General features: G+C 42.1%; 1 protein-coding gene across 4 annotated transcripts in view; it reads left to right on the plus strand.

Moving 5' to 3' along the window:
* Positions 1 to 24,805, plus strand: part of LOC106578669 (nuclear receptor-binding protein 2) — a 58,830-nt gene that overhangs the window by 16,515 nt on the left and 17,510 nt on the right. For 3 of the 4 annotated variants that reach the window (XM_014157739.3, XM_045702205.2, XM_082965694.1), the window contains exons 2-3: positions 23,275 to 23,397; positions 24,364 to 24,465. In XM_014157739.3, coding sequence (XP_014013214.2) covers positions 23,275 to 23,397; positions 24,364 to 24,465 — 225 coding nt within the window. Of the gene's footprint in view, positions 1 to 23,274; positions 23,398 to 23,972; positions 24,060 to 24,363; positions 24,466 to 24,805 lie in introns of those variants that run through there. The other variant, XM_082965695.1, reaches the window with a different exon arrangement.

Below are 24,805 nucleotides of genomic sequence, written 5' to 3' on the forward strand. Positions count from 1 at the left end.
CAGTGATGGAAGGACCCAGTGGATTGTCTCAATGTACATTTCTGACTGTTGAGGGACTGTGTAAGAATGATGATTGACAAGGACTAATATATTTGCATAGTTTTGTACAGGTGTCACTGCTCACTGTTGCAGGTCTTTGTTTTGAGACAGAGGGGGGAATAGGTGCCAACATTGTGCACCAACAGCTTTATGCAAATGACTTATTAGAAGGTGCATGCTTGACATGCCTGTCATGGAGAAGGTTGATGTCTCTTAAAAACTAGTATTGTCAGCAACATCTTTAGCTGTGCTTTACAGTTATCGTACCATACAGTAGGCCTACATGATATTACAGTACTGTACATGGATCACATTCATGTGGTAACTGTGATTGACACGTCCTCAAGCAACCAATTATCCTAATGGCCACCAAACCCTCAGCTCAGTCTGAGCCACATGCGTAGCTGGCCCTTGTAAACCCATGTCATGTCCCAGCTGGCTTGCTTTAAGGGATCTCTCTAATGACCACCACTTCCTAATGATCCAACACAGCCCGCTCGACTTTGTCGCCTGGACAGGGCAACAGCTGCTCTACGTGGAATGACAGCCACTCCGATGTCCCCTGGAGGGACACAACCCGGGGTTCCACCTGTTCACATGGCTGCATGTCGTCTAACGCAGCAGAGGGCCGATGGCTTTCTCTCTTGTCAACCCTGTCATGTCTTAAATAGACACTCGCTGTTATGCAAAAGCACATAACAGAAATGAATCCCCCCTTATCTCATATTCAGAGCCCACTTGATTGTTATTTTTCCAGGTTGTTAAACTGGAAGAATATTTAATCAGATTGAATTCCATGTACACTTTCAGGGATTGTCTGTTGGATTATCTTTCGTCTGACATGAGTTGAGGAACACATGGATTTCAGACAAAATGAAAAGCAATCGGGGCAATTCCACAGTAACGGAGTGATGCTGAGACTCAGATTTTCACTTTAAAATGTATGCCAAACTAAAATAAAGGATTGCAAAGTTAAACAAACCATGCACCTCTATGCACAAGGACTACTTTGAACAATTTCCACTGAACATTTTACAAAAACACATTTACTTGAAGAGCGGTACAGATAGATGCAAAGTTTGTGCTGTTGGTGATCATCCTGTTACCAAACTTTGCATCTGCACTCAAGGGCATCATGCCCTTAGGGGGCACAGGGGCACGTACCCCCTCAGATTTGTATTTATTTTTCTGTAATACTACTAGCCACCTATCAATTTTATAAAGTTGGCTTTAGTTAGACTTTAGAAAAGCAAGCAATAACTAAATCCCACTGGGCACAGACATTAGTTCATTGTCTAGTTTTGATTTACATTTGGTTGAGTTGTCAACTAACGTGAATTCAACATGAATTCAACATAACAAAAAATCACCATGTCCTTACAGTGATGACTTTTTGTAAATCCAATCAGTTTTTCAGATTGATTCAATGTCATCACATTGATTTGTTGAAATGATGTGGATACAACATTGATTCAATACGTTTTTGCTCAGTGGGATGTACTGAATAAGGCTCACATTCCTTTGTCTTTTACCCAGATTTTTGCAGAGAAACGTGTTTAAGTTCTTTAGTCAGTCAGGAGGATACAGACAGCCTTTAATTTTTTTTTTTTTACATAGAATTAAGCATAATGACTAGGAAAAAGCTGTTTCAGTTGTTTGAACATTTTTTAATTCTCCAACCACCCCCCAGCTATCCTCATGTACTTTGTGCACCCTCAGATTGTTCAAGTAAATGTTTTTTTTTTTTTAATTGTTTAAAAGTTGTCCTTGTGCATAGAGTTGTAAGGTTTATTTAACTTTGCAGTCATTGGTTTTTGTTTGGCATACATTTTAAATGAAACAATCTGAGTCTTTGCATCACTCTGTTACTGTGGAAATGGCCAACATCAATATAAAATGCTGAAATTATAGGCCTAATGCTCCAGAATTGCTTGCATACATCTAGCTGGTTAGCCCTATTGGATACAATTCTAAAAGAGGACCTCTTACTTAATGAAGATATAGAGTAGGACTACAGTTAAACCTGATCCATCATAACAACCCACTGAGCCAACATACATTACTGAAAGTGTAGCTCGTCTGGCTACCGTTACCACAAGGCCTGTTAGTTCGTCTTTGCTGGGCTGACCAAATTCAGATTCTTATCTGTGTCGACAGGAGGTTTTCTCATCTAGAATGATGGCCGCTTTACATGTAGTGATATAATGCCTTCCCCCTTCGAGCGCATCGGGAGATTTCTGAATGAATGGTTTCATGCCGCTGTGGCAGACAGACGGTGTCCTGTATCAGTGAAAAGCAAAGGAGTTCAGATGGCAGGGAATCTCGCCTTGAGCAACCTGCACAGTGTACCCCTCAATTGATGCTCCACAGTCCACATAGAAGGCATACTTTACAAAAGCAAAAATGTATTGACAAAAGATTATACCAAACATTCAGATTTTTTCTGGGCATTTTATTTAAAAGGAAGCTCCGTACTGAAGTTTGTGTGTTCAATGTGTTAACCATTCTCTTTCTCTACCAATGTAATTGACCTTTGTAGTGTGTGAGGACATGTTTTATGACCCTCCTTTTATGGTTCTGTCAGACATGAGTAGTTCATAAAACCTTGTTGCCACAGAAATTCGTTTCTCTCAGAGAACAGCTTTTTGTCACAAATGTTAATGAAACTACAGGTGTGTTTGCCTTTGAGCAAACATACAGAAGATATGCTGAAATGCACATTCATACTCCAGCAAACACAATGGTGTTAATAAACGCTAAAAAAAGCATTAACAAAATAACTGACATTGGTGATCATTCTTGCTAAGTGGCCTATTACTGTCTTATGCTGAAACAAGCTGCTATCCAAACCATGGCCAGTCAGTGTCTACAATAGGCTGTCAGCCTGTCACACAGCACAACACATGGCGTTTCCAGGCCTCCTGGCCTGGCCTTGGCCAAGAATATTGTCTGTCAGGTGCACTAGTGTGGCTAGATCCCGTTGCCAGGACACGGTGTGACTCCATATCCCTCAGTGTCATAGGGCTGAGATCTGAACGAGGCAGGAGCTCCGTCAAAACAAACAACAGACCAGATGGTGTCCAACACAACCTCTTAGAGTCTGTCATTAACAGGGGTGGTGTTCCTCTTATTTGAGAAATGCAGCAGATTTTTTGCTGTTCTTTAAACTGGTTTGACTTGTAATGTTTGATATATTGCATACTATATGGTCCACTGATGGATAGCTCTTTTGTGCTAGTGTAATATCTGAACCGATTTAGGCCTAGGACTATATTCCCCTGGTAGGTCATGAGCATGGACGTTATGGTCACAGAGGAGTTAATTATGCTATTGACCACATGGCCCTATGGAACTTGTGACCTATTTCTGAAATGTGAGAGCGTTCATTGACGAGACCCTTTGGGGTCACTGTATACAGAACGGTATCTGGCAGTGTTTTCCTCAACAGTCATGCGAAATGGGCCACCTGAGTCTTGTCGCGCTCCCTTCGACAGGGGAGCTGGCATGAAAATAAATCCTTGGCTGTGTCTAAACTTGACAGTTTATGCAGCTTTAAGTATTCTGATCATAGAGTTTTGAACATGGAATTCCGAACAGGTCATGGGTCTACACCTACATTTAAATGTCTACCGTGTCCACAGGGTGTCTGGATTCCATTTTGCTGCGCTATATTCAAATGCCAGTATGCATTCTACAAACGGTGGAATAGGCAAAATATCATAACAAAACAACAATAACTAGCAAACTTTTGTAGCTAACCTCTAGCTAGCCAGCAAGCTAGCAAGCAACACTAAAGGGATTAGCATAACTCTAGCCAAGCAAAAAATAGCTTTTATAAATGTTAGCTAGCTGGCTAGCATTTATGAGTTGAGCAAACACGTTCTTAACACGCTAGTAACGTATTTCCTCCAACGTTATAATGAAAAGGTGCCTCTCGGTCCCAAAACACACGTTTTCTGGAGACTTGTGGGAGTGCTGATGACGTCGCCCATTGTATGCGCTTTCGGTAGCCTGATTTGCATCCAGACTGAGGAGAAATCCGCACACAGTGCATCCCTGACCACCTTACTGAAGTGGTGAGCCAGATCTGAACACAATCAGACCACAAAGTGACTTTTGTGTGTCTACACCTGTTTTTTCAATGCTACCTTCATATTCTGATTGCATAAGTCACATGTACAGTGCATTCGGAAAGTACTCAGACACCTTTTCCCCACATTTTGTTACGTTAAAGCCTTATTCTAAAATGGATAAAAAAAATACTCAATGTACACACATTACTGTACCCCATAATGACAAAGCAAAAACAGTTTTTTAGACAATTTTGTAAATGTATTACAAATAAAAAACTGAAATAGCTTAGTATTCAGACCCCTTGCTATGAGACTCAAAGTTGAGCTCCGGTGCGTCCTGTTTCCATTGATCATCCTTGACATTTCTACAACTTGATTGGAGTCCACCTGTGGAAAATTAAATTGATTGGACATGATTTGGAAAGGCACACACCTGTATATAAGGTCCCACAGTTGACAGTGTATGTCAGAGCAAAAACCAAGCCATGAGGTCAAAGGAATTGTCCGTAGAGCTCCGAGGCAGGATTGTTTCGAGGCACAGATCTGGAGAAGGGTACCAAAAGATTTCTGCAGCATTGGAGGTCCCCAAGAACACAGTGGCCTCCATCAGTCATAAATGGAAGACGTTTAGAACCACCAAGACTCTTCATAGAGCTGGCCGCCTGGCCAAACTGACTAATCGGGGGAGAAGGGCCTTGGTCAGGAAGGTGACCAAGAACCCAATAGTTCCTCTGTGGAGAGGGGAGAAACTTCCAGAAGGACAACCATCTCTGCAGCACTCCACCAATCGGGCATTTATGGTAAAGTGGCCAGACAGAAGCCACTCCTCAGTAAAAGGCACATGCCAGTCCACTTGGAGTTTGCCAAAAAGCACCTAAAGGACTCTCAGACCATGAGAAACAAGATTTTCTGGTCTGATGAAACCAAGATTGAACTATTTGGCCTGAATGCCAAGCGTTGCGTCTGGAGGAAACCTGGCACCATCTCTACGGTGAAGCATGGTGGTGGCAGCATCATGCTGTGGGGATGTTTTTCAGAATCGGGGACTGGGAGACTAGTCAGTATCGAAGGAAAGTTGAACGGCGCAAAGTATAGCGAGATCCTTGATGAAAACCTGCTCCAGACCGCAGACTGGGGCAAAGGTGCACCTTCCAACAGGACAACGACCCAAAGCACACAGCCAAGACAATGCAGGAGTGGCTTCAGGACAAGTCTCTGAATGTCCTTGAGTGGCCCAGCCAGAACCTGGCCTTGAACCTGATCGAACATCTCTGGAGAGACCTGAAAATAGCTGTGCAGCGACGCTCCCCATCCAACCTGACAGAGCTTGAGAGGATCTGCAGAGAAGAATGGGAGAAACTCTCCAAATACAGGTGTGCCAAGCTTGTAACGTCATACCCGAGAAGACTCAAGGCTGTAATCGCTGCCAAAGTTGCTTCAACAAAGTACTGAGGTAAAGGGCCTGAATACTTATGTAAATGTGTTTCTGCTTTGTCATGGGGTATTGTGTATACATTGAGTATTTAAAAAAAAAAATCAATTTTAGAATAAGGCTTTAACGTAACAAAATGTGGAAAAAGTCAAGGTGTCTGAATACTTTCCCGAATGCACTGTAAGTGTCAAGCGTAGACACGACCCTTTAGGGATAGGTGACATGCCGCAACAATTCTGCAAGGTTCCTCCGTAGATGTCATTGTTGTCGAAATCCCATGACTTCCCTGCGACCTTGGATCCATGTCACAGTGTCACTTGGCAGTTTGAGGGTGCCACCGGTGGGTAATTCGTTTGAGTGGTGAAATGTTGATGTTAGCCCTGTTTTGTTATGTTGATTGATTAATATTCTTCCGATCACTTCCTTCATTCCGATAAGTTAACTTTGAGTAGGGATAAATCTAGAAAGTGCATATTATTACTGACAGAGCCATTAAGATTTGCATAATTTAAAAGTACAAAGGTCCAATGATGTCACCATCAATGTTCCCTGTAAACTGTGCGCCCGCGCACAGTAGCCCGAGACTGCCGCACAGCTCCCCCCCAGCCCAAGGAGAGAAGCACAAGATTGAACTTCGATCAACTTTCTAGAGTTTTCCCTGTTAGTTAACAGTATCAACGTTTCCCTTTACTGTGGGAATTGTGATCGAATCAACGCAATATTAGTTACTTTCAATGCAACATACCAAAAGAAAATGTAACTATGCAGGAGATTTTGTTAAAGGCAGAACGCATCAGAGTACAATTCTATTGTGCAGGACTCAGCCCATATGTGAGTGGATTTGAGCCGGTTGGGTTGGAAATCCAGCTCAGAGCGGTGTGCAAGCTCCTGTCCTTTCGTCCCACTCCATGTCCTTTCCTACCACTCTGCTAAAAAATAGGGGAAAAAACTGCTACTCCAAATTCGCCCCATTCATTAAAATCACAATTTAACCAACACACATCTATTTTTGTGACTACCTGGACCTACCATTTAGTTTTGAAGTATTGAAACCAAACCATATGGATTTGAATGAAAAGTATTTGAATAAACATGAAAAGGTGAATGTAAGAAGCGAACATCATTTCAAATAGGCTACATGTCATATTAAACAGCATATAGATCAGGAGCCAGACAGGATATAAGGATATAGCTTACAAATAAATACTTTGTGAACCATTTGCGAGTGCGACACAATAGGCTGGTAGGGACATAGACCTCAGCTTTATACCACATTTAATTGTATTAAATCATTATAGTCTATAAATTGCGCATATAGGCTGTGACAATAGGAAACCACTCACCCAGAGGCGGCGCTCCTAGTGGCCGGAGACTTTAATGCAGGGAAACTTAAATCAGTTCTACCAAATCTCTATCAACATGTTAAATGTGCAACCAGGGGGAAAATAATTCTAGATCACCTGTACTTCACACACAGAGACGCGTACAAAGCTCTCCCTCGCCCTCCATTTGGTAAATCCGACCACAACTCTAACCTCCTGATTCCTGCTTACAAGCAAAAATGAAAGCAGGAAGCACCAGTGACTCAGTCTATAAAAAAGTGGTCAGATGAAGCAGATGCTAAACTACAGGACTGTTTTGCTATCACAGACTGGAACATGTTCCGGGATTCTTCCGATGACATTGAGGAAGACACCGCATCAGTCAAGCATTGCTAAGAGCTGCTGGCAAACGCAGTAAAGTTTGAATGAATGCTTACGAGCCTGCTGCTGCCTACCACCGCTCAGTCAGACTGCTCTATCAAATATAAAATCATAGACTTAATTATAATATAATAACACACAGAAATACGAGCCTTTGGTCATTAATATGGTCAAATCCAGAAACGATCATTTCAAAAACAAAACGTTTATTCTTTCAGTGAAATACGGAACCGTTCCGGGTGGCAACCCTAATTCTAAATATTGCTGTTACATTGCATAACCTTCAATGTTAGGTCATAATTATGTACAATTCTGGCAAATTAGTTCGCAACGAGCCATACGGCCCAAACTGTTGCATATACCCTGACTCTGCGTGCAATGAACACAAGAGAGGTGACACAATTTCCATAGTTAATATTGCCGGCCAACATGAATTTATTTTAACTAAATATGCAGGTTTTAAAAAATGTACTTGTGTGTATTGATTTTAAGAAAGGCATTAACGTTTATGGTTAGGTACATTCGTGCAACTATTGTGCTTTTTTCGTGAACGCGCTTTTCTTAAATCATCACCCGTTTGGCAAAGAAGGCTGTGATTCGATGATAAATTAACAGACACCGCATTGATTATTTGCAATGCAGGACACGTTAGATAAACTAGTAATATCATCAACCATGTGTAGTTAACTAGTGATTATGTGAAGATTGATTGTTTTTTATAAGATAAGTTTAATGCTAGCTAGCAACTTACCTTGGCTCCTTGCTGCACTCGCGTAACAGGTGGTCAACCTGCCACGCAGTTTCCTCATGGAATGCAATGTAATCGGCATCAAAAAATGCAGATTACCGATTGTTATGAAAACTTGAAAATCGGCCCTATTTAATCGGCTATGGCGATTAATCGGGCGACCTCTAGTCTGTGGACTTTTCCATGTGAGTATTAAAGTCACCAAAAATTAGAATATTATCTGCCATGACAACAAGGTCCGATAGGAATTCATGGAACTCAGTGAGGAACGCTGTATATGGCCCAGGAGGCCTGTAAACAGTAGCTATAAAAAGTGAGTGAGTAGCTGCATAGATTTCATGACTAGAAGCTCAAAAGACGAAAACGCAGTCTTTTTTTTTTTTGTAAAATTGAAATTTGCTGTTGTAAATGTTAGCAACACCTCCGCCTTTGTGTGATGCGCGGGGGATATGGTCACTAGTGTAACCAGGAGGAGAGGCCTCATTTTAACACAGTAAATTCATCAGACTTAACCTGTTATGGCTAGGGGGCAGTATTTTCACGGACGGATAAAAAATGTACCCGATTTAATCTGATTAGTACTCCTGCCCAGAAACTAGAATATGCATATAATTATTAGCTTTGGATAGAAAACACTCCAACGTTTCTAAAACTGTTTGAATGGTGTCTGTGAGTATAACAGAACTCATTTGGCAGGCCAAAATCTGAGAAGATTCTGTACAGGAAGTACCCTGTCTGACCATTTCTTGGCGTTGTTGATTATCTCTATCAATTACAGGGGATCTCTGCTCTTACGTGACACTTTCTACGGCTCACATGGACTCTCAGAAGGCGGCAAAATGCTGAATCGTGGCTTTGCAGGCTCTGGTTGAAACAAAGTAGCGCGTTTGGGTAGTGGCTGGTTACAGTACTGTGAGACTCAGGCTCGTGCCCGCGTCGACCGAAAGCTTTGTTTACTTTCCTCTGTTGAGCTAAACGGAGATTCCCGGTCGGAATATTATCGCTTTTTTACGAGAAAAATGGCTTAAAAATGGATTTTAAACAGCGGTTGACATGCTTCGAAGTACGGTAATGGAATATTTAGAAATCTTTTGTCACGAATTGCGCCATGCTCGCGACCCTGATTTACCATTTCGGATAGTGTCTGGAACGCACGAACAAAACGCCGCTATTCGGATATAACGATGGATTATTTTGGACCAAACCAACATTTGTTATTGAAGTAGCAGTCCTGGGAGTGCATTCTGACGAAGACAACAAAGGTAATGAAACTTTTGTAATAGTAAATCGGAGTTTGATCAGGGCTAAACTTGGTCGGTGTCTAAATGGCTAGCCGTGATGGCTGGGCTATCTACTGAGAATATTGAAAAATGTGCTTTCACCGAAAAGCTATTTTAAAATCGGACATATCGAGTGCATAGAGGAGTTCTGTATCTATAATTCTTAAAATAATTTGTTTTTTGTGAACGTTTATCGTGAGTAATTTAGTAAATTCACCGGATGTTTGCGGGGGGTATGCTAGTTCTGAACGTCACATGCTAATGTTTTTGATATAAATATGAACTTGATTGAACAAAACATGCATGCATTGTATAACATAATGTCCTAGGGTTGTCATCTGATGAAGATCATCAAAGGTTAGTGCTGCATTTAGCTGTGGTTTTGTTTTTTGTGACATTATATGCTAGCTTGAAAAATGGGTGTCTGATTATTTCTGGCTGGGTACTCTGCTGACATAATCTAATGTTTTGCTTTCGCTGTAAAGCCTTTTTGAAATCGGACAGTGTGGTTAGATTAACGAGAGTCTTGTCTTTAAAATGCTGTAAAATAGTCATATGTTTGAAAAATTGAAGTTTTCGGATTTTAGAGGAATTTGTCATTCGCGCCACGCCCATCATTGGATATTGGAGCAGGTGTTCCGCTAGCGTGTTTCAGCATGTTTCAGTCAGGCCAATGAAATCAAGATTATGATCAGTGATTAGTTCATTGACTATAACTGCCTTTGAAGTGAGTAGCCCTATTTTGAGATGTGAGGTATCACGATCTCTTTCAATAATGGCAGGAATGGAGGAGGTCTTTATTCAAGTGAGATTGCTAAGGCGAACACTGCCATGTTTAGTTTTGCCCAACCTAGGTCGAGGCACAGACACGGTCTCAATGGGGATAGCTGAGCTGACTAGACTGACTGTGCTAGTGGCAGACTCCACTAAGCTGGCAGGCTGGCTAACAGCCTGCTGCCTGGCCTGCACCCTATCTCATTGTGGGGCTAGGGGAGTTAAAGCCCTGTCTATGTTCGTAGATAAGAGGAGCGCACCCCTCCAGCTAGGATGGAGTCCGTCACTCCTCAACAGGCCAGGCTTGGTCCTGTTTATGGGTGAGTCCCAGAAAGAGGGCCAATTATCTACAAATTCTATCTTTTGGGATGGGCAGAAAAGTTTTCAACCAGCGATTGAGTTGTGAGACTCTGCTGTAGAGCTCATCACTCCCCCTAACTGGGAGGGGGCCAGAGACAATATTACTCGATGCCGACACATCTTTCTAGCTGATTTCCACGCTGAAGCTATGTTGCGCTTGGTGACCTCTGACTGTTTCATCCTAACGTTGTTGGTGCCGACGTGGATAACAATATCCCTAACTCTCTACACTCTCCAGTTTTAGCCTTAGCCAGCACCATCTTCAGATTAGCCTTAACGTCGGTAGCCCTGCCCCCTGGTAAACCGTGTATGATCGCTGGATGATTTTTTAAAAGTCTAATACTGCGGGTAATGGAGTTGCCAATTACTAGTGTGTTCAATTTGTCAGAGCTAATGGTGGGAAGCTTCGGCGTCTCAGACCCCGTAACGGGAGGAGAGACCAGAGAAGGTTCGGCTTCTGACTCCGACTCATTGCATAATGGGGAGAACCGGTTGAACGTTTCTGTCGGCTGAATGAGCGACACCGGGTGAGCATTCCTACAGCATTTCCTTCCAGAAGCCATGAGAAAGTTGTCCGGCTGTGGGGACTGATCGAGGGGATTTATATTACTATCTGTAGTTATTGGTGGCACAGACGCTGTTTCATCCTTTCCTACACTTAAATTACCCTTGCCTAACGATTGCGTCTGAAGCTGGGCTTGCAGCACGGCTTTCTCCGCTATAAGGCGATCATTCTCCTGTATATTATGAGTAAAGCGACTGCAATTAGAAGGCATCATGTTAATGTTACTACTTAGCTTCGGCTGGTGTAGGTCGTGTAGAACCATGTCCAGATAAAGCGTCTGGGGTGAAAAAGTGATACAATGGTAGCTAAGACGGGGAGAAGTCTCTCTATAATAAAGTCCTGCTCTACCACCTTAAAATCACTATCAACAAGGCAGATCCTACAGGCTCTACTTTTGCTGCACCTGGACTACTGTTCAGTCGTGTGGTCAGGTGCCACACAGAGGGACTTACAAAAATTGCAATTGGCTCAGAACAGGGAAGCACGGCTGGCCATTGGCTGTACACAGAGAGCAAACATTAATAACATGCATGTCAATTTCTCCTGGCTCAAAGTAGAGGAGAGTGACTTCATCACTATTTGTATTTGTGAGAAGTATTGACGGCAGGTAGCCTAGTGGTTAGAGCGTTGGACTAGTAACCGAAAAGTTGCAAGATCGAATCCCTGAGCTGACAAGGTAAAAATCTGTCATTCTGCTCCTGAACAAGGCAGTTAACCCACTGTTCCTAGGCCATCATTGAAAATAAGAATTTGTTCTTAGATGATTTGCCTAGTTAAATAAAGGTAAAATAAAAATATTGACATGTTGAAAGCACTGAGCTGTATGTTTAAACGACTAGCACACAGCTCAGACCCTCATGCATACCCCACAAGACATGCCACCAGAGGTCTCTTTACAGTCCTCAAGTCCAGAACAGACTATGGGAGGCGCACAGTACTACATAGAGCCATGACTTCATGGAACTCTATTCCACATCCGGGTGGTCCACATTGTCCCGAAATAAAGTGAAATAAACACAGCTCCTGTAGCGTTGAAAACATTTGTTAGCGTCCTCCATTTTAGGCTACAGGCTAGCTAAGCTAGCAAAGCTAGCTGGGCTTTCGTGTCTGTCTTCTTGACAGGGAATTCTCAACTTGTTTGAGAGAGAATTACACAGCTATCCAAAACATCAGGCCAAGATAAGCCTACATCAAACACACAATTAATTCGAATTTTTGTAAAATTCCCGATGTGAAACATGTATTTTGTAGATGTGTGTGGGGCGTGAAATTACCCAACATCCGATTTGAAACAAACATCTTCCTACCAATGAATAAGACAATACACCACCCATGGAGTCCCCACGTCCCATGCCAATCCTACCCCAACAACGAGTATACAGTATCAATTCTCTCTGTTTGACAAGTAGGATGAAGCTGTGGATTGGAGTATTGCTTCTCCATAATATGTAATGTATCCCCTGTGAATCTGGTGATGTTTTTTCCCCCTGTTCAGAGAAATTAGTAATTCAAGTCACTTGCATTATTTGCCATAAAATTGTGTGAAAGTACCAGGTTTTGACCATTAGATGCTGCTGTTCCTGCTATACCACCACACTCTTATCCATTTTGCTGGTCTCTTGTGTTTATTCAGAAATCCAATAGATTTGACTGATTATGAAAATAAATTGTGTGGTCAACCTCACAGTTCAAGCCAATCATCCATGAAAGCGACAATCTGAACCTCCATTTTAGAGACTTGATGAGCACAAGCTCATAACATCAACACCTAGTTTTGTCTGTGGAATTTCAGTCGAATCCTTGATTAAAGCCGATTGGCGAACTGTGGCTATTGGACCTAGCTAGGGCTTCAGTGAGGGGGGCAAAAATATTCTAACACGTACCAAACTCAAAAATCTAGAAAAATTACAGGAACATAGCATCACTTAATGCACCCAACTTAATCAATCAGGCCTGAGGCAAAGTCACACTTCGGGCTGCCACTCACTCAGAGACCACACCCGTACAGAGAAAGCTGCTAGCAACAACAACCACGCTGCTTACACAACCTAAGGTTGCCTAATGCCATCACACTCACCAAAAGCGACACACACACGTGGTACGTTCAAACACACATGTACGCTCACACTCATAACGTATGCAAAAACAAAGACACCCGCACAGTCTCTGGAGGTGGAGGTGAGATCAAATAATCCTTTCCACTCACCATACTGAGCACACTGGCTTATCTAAAGGGTCTTCAACACTTGTTCTAATGCTTATCACATCCCAGAACAAATGACTTCTAACTTCTAGAATGTGATTGTGTTTTAGTTATCTCTCTCCCACAGGCGCTGTGAATACAAAGCTTTGTCAAAACAGGCTGACCCGGGGAACAAAGACAATGTGCCTAGTGTACTCTTGTAACCCTGGTACTTGAAGAAGCACAACACACTGGACACAGCAGACAAAGAGAGAAGAGTAATCACGCTTTCATCTGGATCACAAATGGGGGGGGGGGGGGGTGTATTCCATACATTTTCATGGAACAGAAGACATGAAATATTTTTCGGAGTTTTTTGTAGGACTGGTAAAGCCCATGTTGTTACAGTTAAAATCTGTAGACAAATCTTTTCATTGTTGATGTAAGCACATTTGAAGTTGTGTGTTTTCAAATGGTTGAATTGAGTGGCTCTATACTGTCAACGTCTCCCAAATCCCCAGACTGTTTTGTGTTTGGGAAATGTTGAGGAATCTTGCTGTCTCCACTTCCCACTCAAGCTCTCAGGAGCAAAGGCAAAATCAACAAGGCTTCCCAGTGTGTTTCGATTGTATTGTGTCCAACAGCTCTGTGTTATGGTACAGCTTTGTGTCTACTGATTCAGGGCTGAGGATCTTTCATCCTGCCTTGCTCTCGTACATTCCATCCTTGACATGGTCTTTAAGAAAATGATGAGGTGAAACTTGAGAGCTTGTCTATCTATGGATGAAGTCGACAGGGACGGAGTATTCTATTTGGACAGGGCCATTAGGACCACCCTGGATGACCTTGCTAATCCTTTCAAAGAGCCAGAACATTTCGGAGCTTTGGAAAGAAATAGTGCGAAGAATGACTGTGCTATTAAACTTGATAAAAGTTTCTAAATGAATCAAAAGGAGTCTGTTCAAATCTCTCACCAGCCATTATTCAGAAGAGCTTCCGGTTAAAGACTTTGGAGAAGATACCATTTGGCTTGGACTGAGATAACCAATGACAAATTCAGTGTTAGGAAATTGTTTGACTGTTTAATTAGCAATATAATTCAAGTTATTCCTTGGTTTGTTGTGGGATGTGCAGTATGGGGATGCTGGTCATTTTCTATTCGTCCAAACTATTTTGTATTTGTCAAAGCAAAGAATAACACTAGATTGTGGGTTGCTTCATCACCATCGTTAGTTTGAAAACCAGTAAACCACAGAACAGAGCACCAATATCTCAGTCCCTTTAATGTTAAGCTGATGTAACAAAATGTAGTAGTTGAGTAGACCTACCCTGAGTTGTTACCTGGTATTAAAATTGGTGTGAGAGAGAGAGAGAGAGAGAGAGAGAGAGAGAGAGAGAGAGAGACCTTTGTTATTCTCAGGACCCACACACTTACATTGTATCCCCCTCAGACAAAGGAACTCTTTTTAATTTGTTCTCTGCTACAGTGAGTACAGTACAGAGACACCCACTGCACGGCCATAGATAGTGACGAGCTGCCACATTGTAGAGGGCCTTAATAATATCCTCCCTTCCACCGCTCCCTAATCCTCCCTTGGTCCTCTTCTCTCTGCCTGACTAATTCTAGCACCCTGTCTCTAACACACACAGAGACAATACGCCGGCCCCGTGGCACATGTGGATGAGCTTTCATTTATCATCATTGTGTGTGTAGTGGTGCTGTCTCTAGTGTTGGGATTCCCGGCAGTATATTTATAATCAGCTTCTTTCCAGGGAGGCCTGAGATCAGATCTTCAGTCATTTGTGCTGTCTCCCAAATGGCAAACTATTCCCTTTATAGTGCACTACTTTTGACCAGGTCTCATAGAGCTCTGGTCAAAAGTGTGCACTATAGGCTATAGAGTGCCATTTGCGACGCAGCCCTGGTTTCCTCCAGTTAGGGTTTGGAGCAGAGCCAGAGATGGACATCCACAAGCAATTTATGCCTACTATAAGTGTATCCGGAGTTGGTGTGAAAAGCTTAGTATGCATTTTTGACCCCATTCTCACCCCCCTCCTGTGGCCTAGGTTGCGCCCCCGGCCAGAGGATTGTGGCTGACTGTCTGTGGATTACCTGTGGCTGACTGCTTATGGATTCAACAACATAATTTTTAATCAGCTTGCTGTAGATCATTACATTTGTTTGACATACATTTTAGATAGCTTTGAGTTATATTAGTATCTGACCAGTTTACTTGTTTATTAGTATTAGGAAATGGACTGGTACAGTGAATGTCCAAGATGGCAGCATGTCAAGTCGTTTATCTGTGACTAGTACATTTTAACCTACTAATAACCTATTTATTTATGGTTGAGTAATTTCCTTGTTGTGTAGTGCAAACTATTTTGTTTTGCTGGTGTAAAGATCCCGGGTCTCCCTCAACTCGGCACTTCATTACTCAATGTTTTTAATTTGCTGTTCTTGATTTTGTTATTCTATGGTTTTTACTAGATTACTTGTAGTTTTTCATGTTGTTTGTCTGTAATTTTTGTAATGACTTGGACCTGCCTATCTTGGCCAGGACGCTCTTGAAAAAGAGATTTTAAATTTCAATGAGCCCTTCCTGGTTAAATAAAGGTAAAATGTAAATAGGGTGGCAGGTAGCATAGCGGTTAAGAGCATTGGGCCAGTAACTGAAAAGTCCAAGAGCTGATTAGGTGAAAAGTCTGTCGATTTTCCCTTTGAGCAAGGCGCTTAACCCTAATTGTACCTGTAAGTCGCTCTGGATAAGTCGTTTCCTAAATGACAAAAAAATATAAATAAACAAGCATTTTGAATATGGGTATTTCCACGTAAAAAGCCCCATGAGCATTAACATGTGAAGTTCATAACAGCATATCAAATTTGGTGTCAAATGAAAGCTAAGAGTCTATATTTGTGAGAAATGACAGCATATATAAATGTTTCAACCATTTTCCATCCCAAAAATCTGTAATAAACAAAGGTTTTGATTTCTGGTCAAACAGACGGAAAAGGGCTTAGAAAACATATACCAGAAAAAGTCTTAAGGTATTAGAAATAGTTAAAAACACTATAATGCTAGAAGTAAAGACCCCTGCCAACTAATATCAACATTTAGATTTCATTTTGCTGAAATTATTTGCCTTCTGTAAGTTAAGAAATAATGCCTAGTGTCATTCTGTTACCAAAAACCCACATATCTTGAAGATATTTTCACATTTAAATCCCTCATGAGGAGGAAGGTTAAGGAAAGTTCACAGAAGTTACAAGTAAAGGTAGACCTACCAATTAGTTAGTGTTTTACTGATAACAATTTGGTTTATGATATATTAAGTGATTAAAACACGTCATTCTGTTACCAAATCAGTAACAGAATGACCCAAAAATCTCTAACAGAATGATTGCAAAGTGAATTGGCTACCATGGGAATGCCACAGATGTCTCAAAGTATTGAGGGAGCGTGTAATTGGCATGCTGACTGCAGGGATGTCCACCAGCACTGTTGCCAGAGAATTTAATGTTCATTTCTTTACAGTAAGCTGCCTTCCACATCGTATTACAGAATTTGGCAGTACGTCCAACCAGCCTCACAACCGCAGACCACGCCAGCCCAGGACCTCCACATCCTGCTTCACCTGAGGGATGGTCTGAGACCAGCCATCCGGACAGCTGATGAAACTGTTGGTTTGCACAACCAAATAATTTCTGCACAAACTGTCAGAAACCGTCTCAGGGAAGCTCATCTGCGTGTTGTTGTCCTCAACAGGGTCTTGACCTGACTACAGTTTGGTGTCGTAACCGACCAAAAATTTCTATGGACATTTTTAAAGTAGTCATTGTGCACAGAGTTGTATGGTTTGTTTAACTTTGCAATCAATGTTTTTTGTTTGACATACTTTCAAATTGAAAAATCATAGTCTTAGTGTCATTCTATTACTGTGGATTGCCCATATCTATCAGACTAAATAGACTTTCCAAACAACAGAAAGAGTATTGGCTGAAGAAATATTTAGAATCGGCACCAGTTGGCAGCTGGAAGTGGTGTTTGTATACAAAGCAGTACCGTACCTTCAGGCTCTGATCAGGCCCTACACCCAAAGAAGGGCACTGCGTTCATCCACCTCTGGCCTGCTGGCCCCCCTACCTCTGCAGAAGCACAGTTCCCGCTCAGCCCAGTCAAAACTGTTCGCTGCTCTGGCACCCCAATGGTGGAACAAGCTCCCTCACGACGCCAGGACAGCGGAGTCAATCACCACCTTCCGGAGACACCCGAAACCCCACCTCTTTAAGGAATACCTGGGAGAGGATAAAGTCATCCTTCTAACCCCCCCCCCCCCCCCCCAAAAAAGATATAGATGTACTATTGTAAAGTGGTTGTTCCACTGGATATCATAAGGTGAATGCACCAATTTGTAAGTCGCTCTGGATAAGAGCGTCTGCTAAATGACGTAAATGTAAATACCTAGAAATAAGTTTTGTCCAAATCGGGTTTTAGGTACTATATATTTATTGTATATTATTTGAATCCTATTAATTACAATGGCCAATTTGGGTGCAATCAATTAGCTTCATTTCTCAGAGATCAATAAAAAGAGTATTGGAACCACACTGCAGGTTCAGTAGTGTAATAGATAAAGCCAACAGTGTTTACAACAACATTTTAACTATGAAATGGATAGGCTGTATACCGTGTATACCCCAGATATTGGTTTTCTCTACAGACATAACAGTGATATTAAAAGCATCTTGTGCGGTCAACACTGTGTTGCGACCTCACGTAAGGCCTATCTGGTCAAGTCATCATGTGCTAATGCCAATCGCCTACGCACCTTGGGTAGAACGCAGCGCTAGGTGGGCAGAGTATGGGCCAAAGCAGCCTGGTAGGATGCCAATGTGGCAGGCTGCTGTCATCTGGGCTGTATATTTATGGCAGTGGGCACAGCAGGGTGGGTCTGTGGATTGGGTGTGGGCTTGTTGATTAACAATGTGGTAACACGGTGGTGAAAGAGGCCATTTTAAATCTGTTTATAACTACAGTATGTGTAAGCTTTTGCATTTTGTGAAGGTGCCTATGAAAATATCTACTGTGCTGCTGCTGCTGCTACTACTACTACTACTACTACTACTACTACTATGTAATTACTATTTAAGATATTAATAGTAAATTCAATTATAACTTGAAAGCTTATAAGCACTTAAGTAATAGCTTTCATATGGTAGACACCCAAAACGAAATAGCATCACATCAATGTTTAGACATAACGTTTTATCTCAGATTCCCTCTTTCAAATGAATTCTAACACTTTCATTGAAGACATACAGATGTCAGTTGGACCAGCGCCAGCTATCAAAATCACCCTCCCTCTCTCACTCGCTCAAACGCTAAAGCAGCGGACAGAATCTGAATAAATCTGCTACATTGAAATGTATCTGAAATGCATCCAAACACATCAGCAACCGTTGTTTTCTATACAGTAGCTTAATAACTAACACAAGATAGATATTGGTCTCCACTACAACATACAAGTGTCACGTTTCTCGTAAATGCAGCCTTACAGTAGGCTACACCTAGGTTTCTAGCGAACCTAAGGTTACAAATCAACTGTCAAAATGTAGTTCAATCGTGGCCTGGGATAGTCTAGCGGTTAGGGCCACTGCCTTCAGCATGCACATATAAGCCTACCCTGTATGTGTGCGTTGGATTCTGGCCCAAATAACTCATTCGACTGATTTTAGTTACACATAATAAAAAAATCCCCATAAAATCAGTAAGTTTAAGCTAGAGATATCAGAGCTAGAGATTTGAGAGAGATTTGCGTTGGCTGCGTCTCAATCCACCGCATCTGCCAATGTCGGCCTTCTGCTGCGGAAGGTGACCGAGCTACAGCGGTGTTTGTCAGACCATGAGACATCACAAAAATCGGTATTCTCACGAAAACGTCTAACGTTTTGCCTACAACCTGTTATGACCACTCTATGGAAAGGGGAGACTATCACGAACATAATGGTGTTCTCCACTTTGCTCTATTACCCCCAGAAGCGTCTGAAGGTAACCCATACAAACGAATGGAAGTATTGAGGTAGTTTTTTGCCCCCAAAATATAGGGTTAAATATGTGTCAAATAGTTCCTTAGCTTTCTTATATCTCCTAGATAAAGGACAGTCACTTCAAAACCTTATTCCTTATGATTTAAAAAAAAAGTATATTTAGCCATTTATGAATGTGTTATTCAAATGTGTTTCAATGAGCTATAATAGTAAAAGCCTAATTTAATATTTTATTGGAATACCTAAAGGGGTGCTAAAATTCAAAATCAAATAGCGAAATGATCCATGGTATGACCATCTTTAAACAAGTCCATATATTAGCTTAGTACCTCCCCCCCAACGGCTTAGACTTTTAGATTAATGGATAACATAAATAGGAAACAAATAAAATAATAACAGTAGGCTACACCAACATTAGTTTCCATTCATGCAAAGTGTCAGGTAAATTGCCACAGTAGATTTGCTGTGATAAACAAGGAAATACTTTATTTCAATTGTACGTAATGCTTGTCAAATAGATAAATCAACCTTAGTCTTTTAAAAAGGACTGAGTTGTTTTGATGATAATACCAAACAGAGGGCGAAGGTATCTTAAAAGACTTTGGTTGCAAGCAGGAATAAGAAAACACCAGCATCATCTTTTAGGGAGCGGTATATATTCAGCAATCCCTATCCCAGTCTGCTGTCCCCACATGCTTCAAGATGGCCACCATTCTTCCTGTTCCCAAGAAAGCTAAGGTAACTGAACTAAATGACTTCTGTCATCATGAAGTGCTTTGAGAGACTAGTCAAGGATCATATCACCTCCACCCTACCTGTCACCCAAGACCCAATTCAATTTGCTTACCATCCCATTAGGCCACAGACAATGCAATCGCCATCACACTGCCCTATCCCATCTGGACAAGAGGAATACCTATGTAAGAATGCTGTTAATTGACTACAGCTCAGCATTCAACACCATAGTACCCTCCAAACTCATCATTAAGCTTGATGCCCTGGGTCTGAAGCCCTGTGCAAGTGGGTCCTGGACTTCCTGACGGGCCGCCCCCAGGTGGTGACGGTAGAAACAACATCTCCACTCTGCTTATCCTCAAACTGGGGCCTGTTCACCCACGACTGTTCACCCACGACTGCATGGCCAATCATCAAGTTTGCAGACGACACAACAGTGGTAGGCTTGATTACCAACAACGACGCGACAGCCTACAGGGAGGAGGTGAGGGCCCTCAGAGTGTGGTGTTACCTCAGTGTCAATAAAACAAAAGAGATGATTGTGGACTTCAGGAAACAGCAAAGGGAGCACCCCCCTATCCACATCCACAAGTTTTTTAAGTTCCTCTGTACATATCACCGACAAACTGAAATGGTCCACGCATAGACAGTGTGGTGAAGAAGGCGCAACAGCGCTTCTTCAACCTCAGGAGGCTGAAAAAATGTGTCTTGTCACCGAAAACACCCACTAACTTTTACAGATGCACAATTGAGAGCATCCTGTCGGGTTGTATCACCGCCTGGTACAGCAACTGCACCGCCCACAACCACAAGGCTCTCCAGAGGGTGGTGCGGGTTGCACAACTCATCACCGGGGGCAAACTACCTGCCCTCCAGGACACCTACAACACCCGATGTCACAGGAAGGCAAAAAAGATGATCAAGGACAACAACCACCCGAGCCACCGCCTGTTCACCCCGCTATCATCCAGAAGGCGAGGTCAGTACAGGTGCATCAAAGCTGGGACCGAGAGATAGAAGCTGTTTTTCAATCTCAAGGCCATCAGATTGTTAAACAGCCACCACAAGCACAGAGAGGCGGCTGCCTACCTACAGACCAGCTGTGCGGGTGAATTTAGCGCATATTGATGGTTTAACGAGACATCAGCTGGAGATAATCTAGTGCTATCGATGGTATAGGCCCCTTGTTATTTTTATTATATTCCAATACATTCTGAAGGCTACCCGTTAGCCTATCCATTGTCACATAATGAAAGGTGTGAAAACCGATAGATTACTTTTTGTGTTTCCATGGCTGAGCTGATTTGGGCCATCAGTTGATTGACAGCTTGTTGAACAGCTAATTTCACCATTTGCGCCAACCCTGTCTCTTTAATCAAACGACAATGATTTGGTCATTATTATTCAAGGATCTGGCACTTTGCCACACCCATGTGTTAATGTTAAAATCCTCCCACTGCTAAATGGCATATTGTTAGACCTAGCCTATATTGTCAATGTCCTGTGTGATCATTGTATTATACAAGCCTATCATGTTTTGCTGACGAGCACAGGACTGGGTCATTCCACCTCAAAAAGCACAAGAAAAAGATTGTTCTGAAATTGTGCCTGTTAGAAACAGAAAATGTGCATTCCTACAACATTATTTTATTGAAATAAAATGTGATCTCTGAGAAATTAAGATAATTGATTGCACCCAAATTGGCCATTTTAATTAATAGGATTCATATAATATTCAATAAATATATAGTACCTAAAATCCAATTTGGACAAAACTTATTTCTATGTATGGTACTGCTTTGTATACAAACACCACTTCCAGCTGCCAACTGGCGCCGATTCTAAATATTTCTTCAGCCATTCAAATCCTCCTGTAGCAGGATTATTTTCCTCCTGTACAGGGTGGCTTGAGAAGAGGTGATGATCAAATATGGCTTATGCCTATTCTGTAAATGCCATGAAGTTTTGAATGTAAATCTTACATGAGGGAAAACACAGCATATCCTGTAAAAGATCAGTGCTGCTCTGGAACACAGACACAGACAGTGCTGCTGCTCCGTTCAGAGTCAGTCTGGCCTTTTCCCTGACTGTGTCCTCAAGTCTGGTGGCACCACATGACCCTGGCAGTCGGCTCCCTCGCCCAAATCTTTCTCTTTGGCTCTGCTCTTCTCTCTCACATCCTATTGCTCAGGATCATTAAGAGACTGCTGTGTATTAACAAGTGGAATGGGTTTGGGTGCATCGTACAATTTAATACTGCAGTAGATGTGTAGCCGTTGAACCTGTCAGGTTTTCTGAGGGTTTCACGGTAACAGCTGATCTTTGTACTGTTCAACATTTTTCTGACTCCATAGAGACAGGAAGGGCAGCCCTCCTGTATCTGTCAAGAACAGGTTGACCACTGTGGGCCTTTTGCGTTATCTGTACATCAGGGGAAAAGGGATTGGGATAAGCTATCTCGTGTGTGCTTAGCTCTGAGCTGCAATGTGTGACTGACTATTCTCTTGCTGGCTGTATTCTGGGCTGAGCAGTCATCTGTGTTGTGTTAATGCATACTCACTGCTCATCTGAGGCGGAAAGAATGGGAGCCCAGGGCTTGTCTGTCTGTCTGCTCTGCCAGGCTCTGGAACACAGACATAAACAGTGCTGCTGCTGCTCCGTTCAGAGTCAGTCTGGCCTTTTCCCTGACTCAGTGTCCTCATAAGTCTGGTAGTACCACATGCCCCTGGCAGTCGGCTCCCTCGCCCAAATCTTTCTCTCTCTATTTGGCTTTGTCCTTCTTTCTCACATCCTATTGCTCACCCCCAATTTCTCTCTCATCCCCTCTCTCCCAATCTCTCTTTTGTTCTTAGTCCCATCCCCCCTCCCCCTTGTTTCGCCTTTTCATGAATCCATCTCTTCACTCCGGAAGTATCTCTGATCCTCGCTCCCCTTGTCTTTTTGCGTCATCATGACACAGATGGTCGGGGCTGCAGGTTTTTAGCAGTCAGACGTTATGGCACATCAGTGCTATAGAATTGTTGTTTACATAAGATCCATATCTGCCCATTTAATGAATGAAAACCGGTGTCCATTCAGGATTTTTAATGGGGATGCATAGCTTTGCAAAACGGCTGGCAATCCTCCCCATGCAGGGTCATTCTAAATCACCTGTGATGTTTTGTAGCCATAGAGAGCATGGCTGGCTCCGAAACATCTAAATGATTCACAATAATGGCTACATGTAGTACGTTATGGCTGGAACAAGACACATGCTATATTTATGCTTGTTCCTCGTCAGTTATGGCATATGCGGCGCTTGTGAGATCTCATGTGTGTTTGTCTCCCCCTGCAGATCAGTCAAGGTAATGTCCCAGGTGTTGAGAGTGCTTCACTGGCCATGGACACAGAGGAGGGAGTGGAGGTGGTGTGGAATGAGGTGCTCTTCAATGACAGGAAGGTCTTCAAGGCACAGGAGGTACGTCAGACAGAAGCTGTGCACCCTATTCCCTATATAGTGCACTACTTTTGACCAGGGGTTATAGGGCACTATATAGGGAATAGGGTGCCAGTTGGGATGTAGACAGGGTTTCTATTGTCAATGGCTATATGTTCCAATTAGAGGAGGCTGGTGGGAGATCATTGTAATGGCTGAATCAATGGAACGGAGTCAAACGTGGTTTCTATAGGTTTGATGTGTTTGATACCGTTCCATTTATTTCATTCCAGCCATTACAATGAGCCTGTCCTCCCATAGCTCCTCCCACCAGCCTCCTCTGGTTCAATTCAATGTACTTTCATTCTCCAGAGAAAGCTCACCAATGGAAGTAGAAGTCAATGATTTAGAAGTGCATATTTTGGCAAACCACCTACATACAGTACCAGTCAAAAGCTTGGACACCATCTTATTCAAGGTTTTTTTTCTTTATTTTTTTTACTATTTTCTACATTGTAGAATAATAGTGAAGACATCAAAACTATTAAATAACACATATGGAATCATGTAGTAACCAAGAAAGTGTTAAATCAATCAAAATATATTTTATATTTCAGATTCTTCTTGATGACAACTTTGCACACTCTTGGCATTCTCTCAACCAGCTTCATGAGGTAGTCACCGGAATGCATTTCAATTAACAGGTGTGCCTTGTTAAAAGTTAATTTGTGGAATTTCTTTCCTTCTTAATGCGTTTGAGACAATCAGTTGTGTTGTGACAAGGTAGGGGTGGTATACAGAAGATAGCCTTATTTGAAGAATCTCAAATATATATTTTGGTTACTACATGATTCTATATGTGTTATTTCATAGTTTTGATGTCTTCACTATTATTCTACAATGTAGAAAATAGTAAAAATAAAGAAAAAACCTTGAATGAGTAGGTGTCCAAACTTTTGACTGGTACTGTATGTACTCAAACCTCTCCCCACCCCATCTGTTTTTCAGGAAAAGATAAAGGAGATGTTTGAGAACCTGATGCAGGTTGAGCACCCAAATATAGTCAAGTTCCATAAGTACTGGCTGGACATGAGAGAGAGTCAAGCTCGGGTATGTCTGCTATCTATATTGAACAAAAACATAAACACAACATATAAAGTGTTGGTCCCATGTTTCATGAGCTGAAATAAAAGATCCCAGAAATGTTCCATTCTCAGAAAAAGCTTATTTCTTTCAAATGTTGTGCATAAATGTGTTTAATGAGGATTTCTCATTTTCCAAGATAATCCATCCACCTGACCGGTGTGGCATATCAAGAAGCTGATTAAACAGCATGATAATTACAAAAGGTGCATCTTGTGCTGGTGTAACCTGTGCGAAATGTCTAGCTACTTAGCGGGGTGCGCGATAATAGCGTTTCAATCAGTGACGTCACTCGCTCTGAGACCTT

This window comes from Salmo salar, chromosome 19, assembly GCF_965601325.2.
Source record: "Salmo salar chromosome 19, fSalSal1, whole genome shotgun sequence".
NCBI classification, from domain to species: domain Eukaryota; kingdom Metazoa; phylum Chordata; class Actinopteri; order Salmoniformes; family Salmonidae; genus Salmo; species Salmo salar.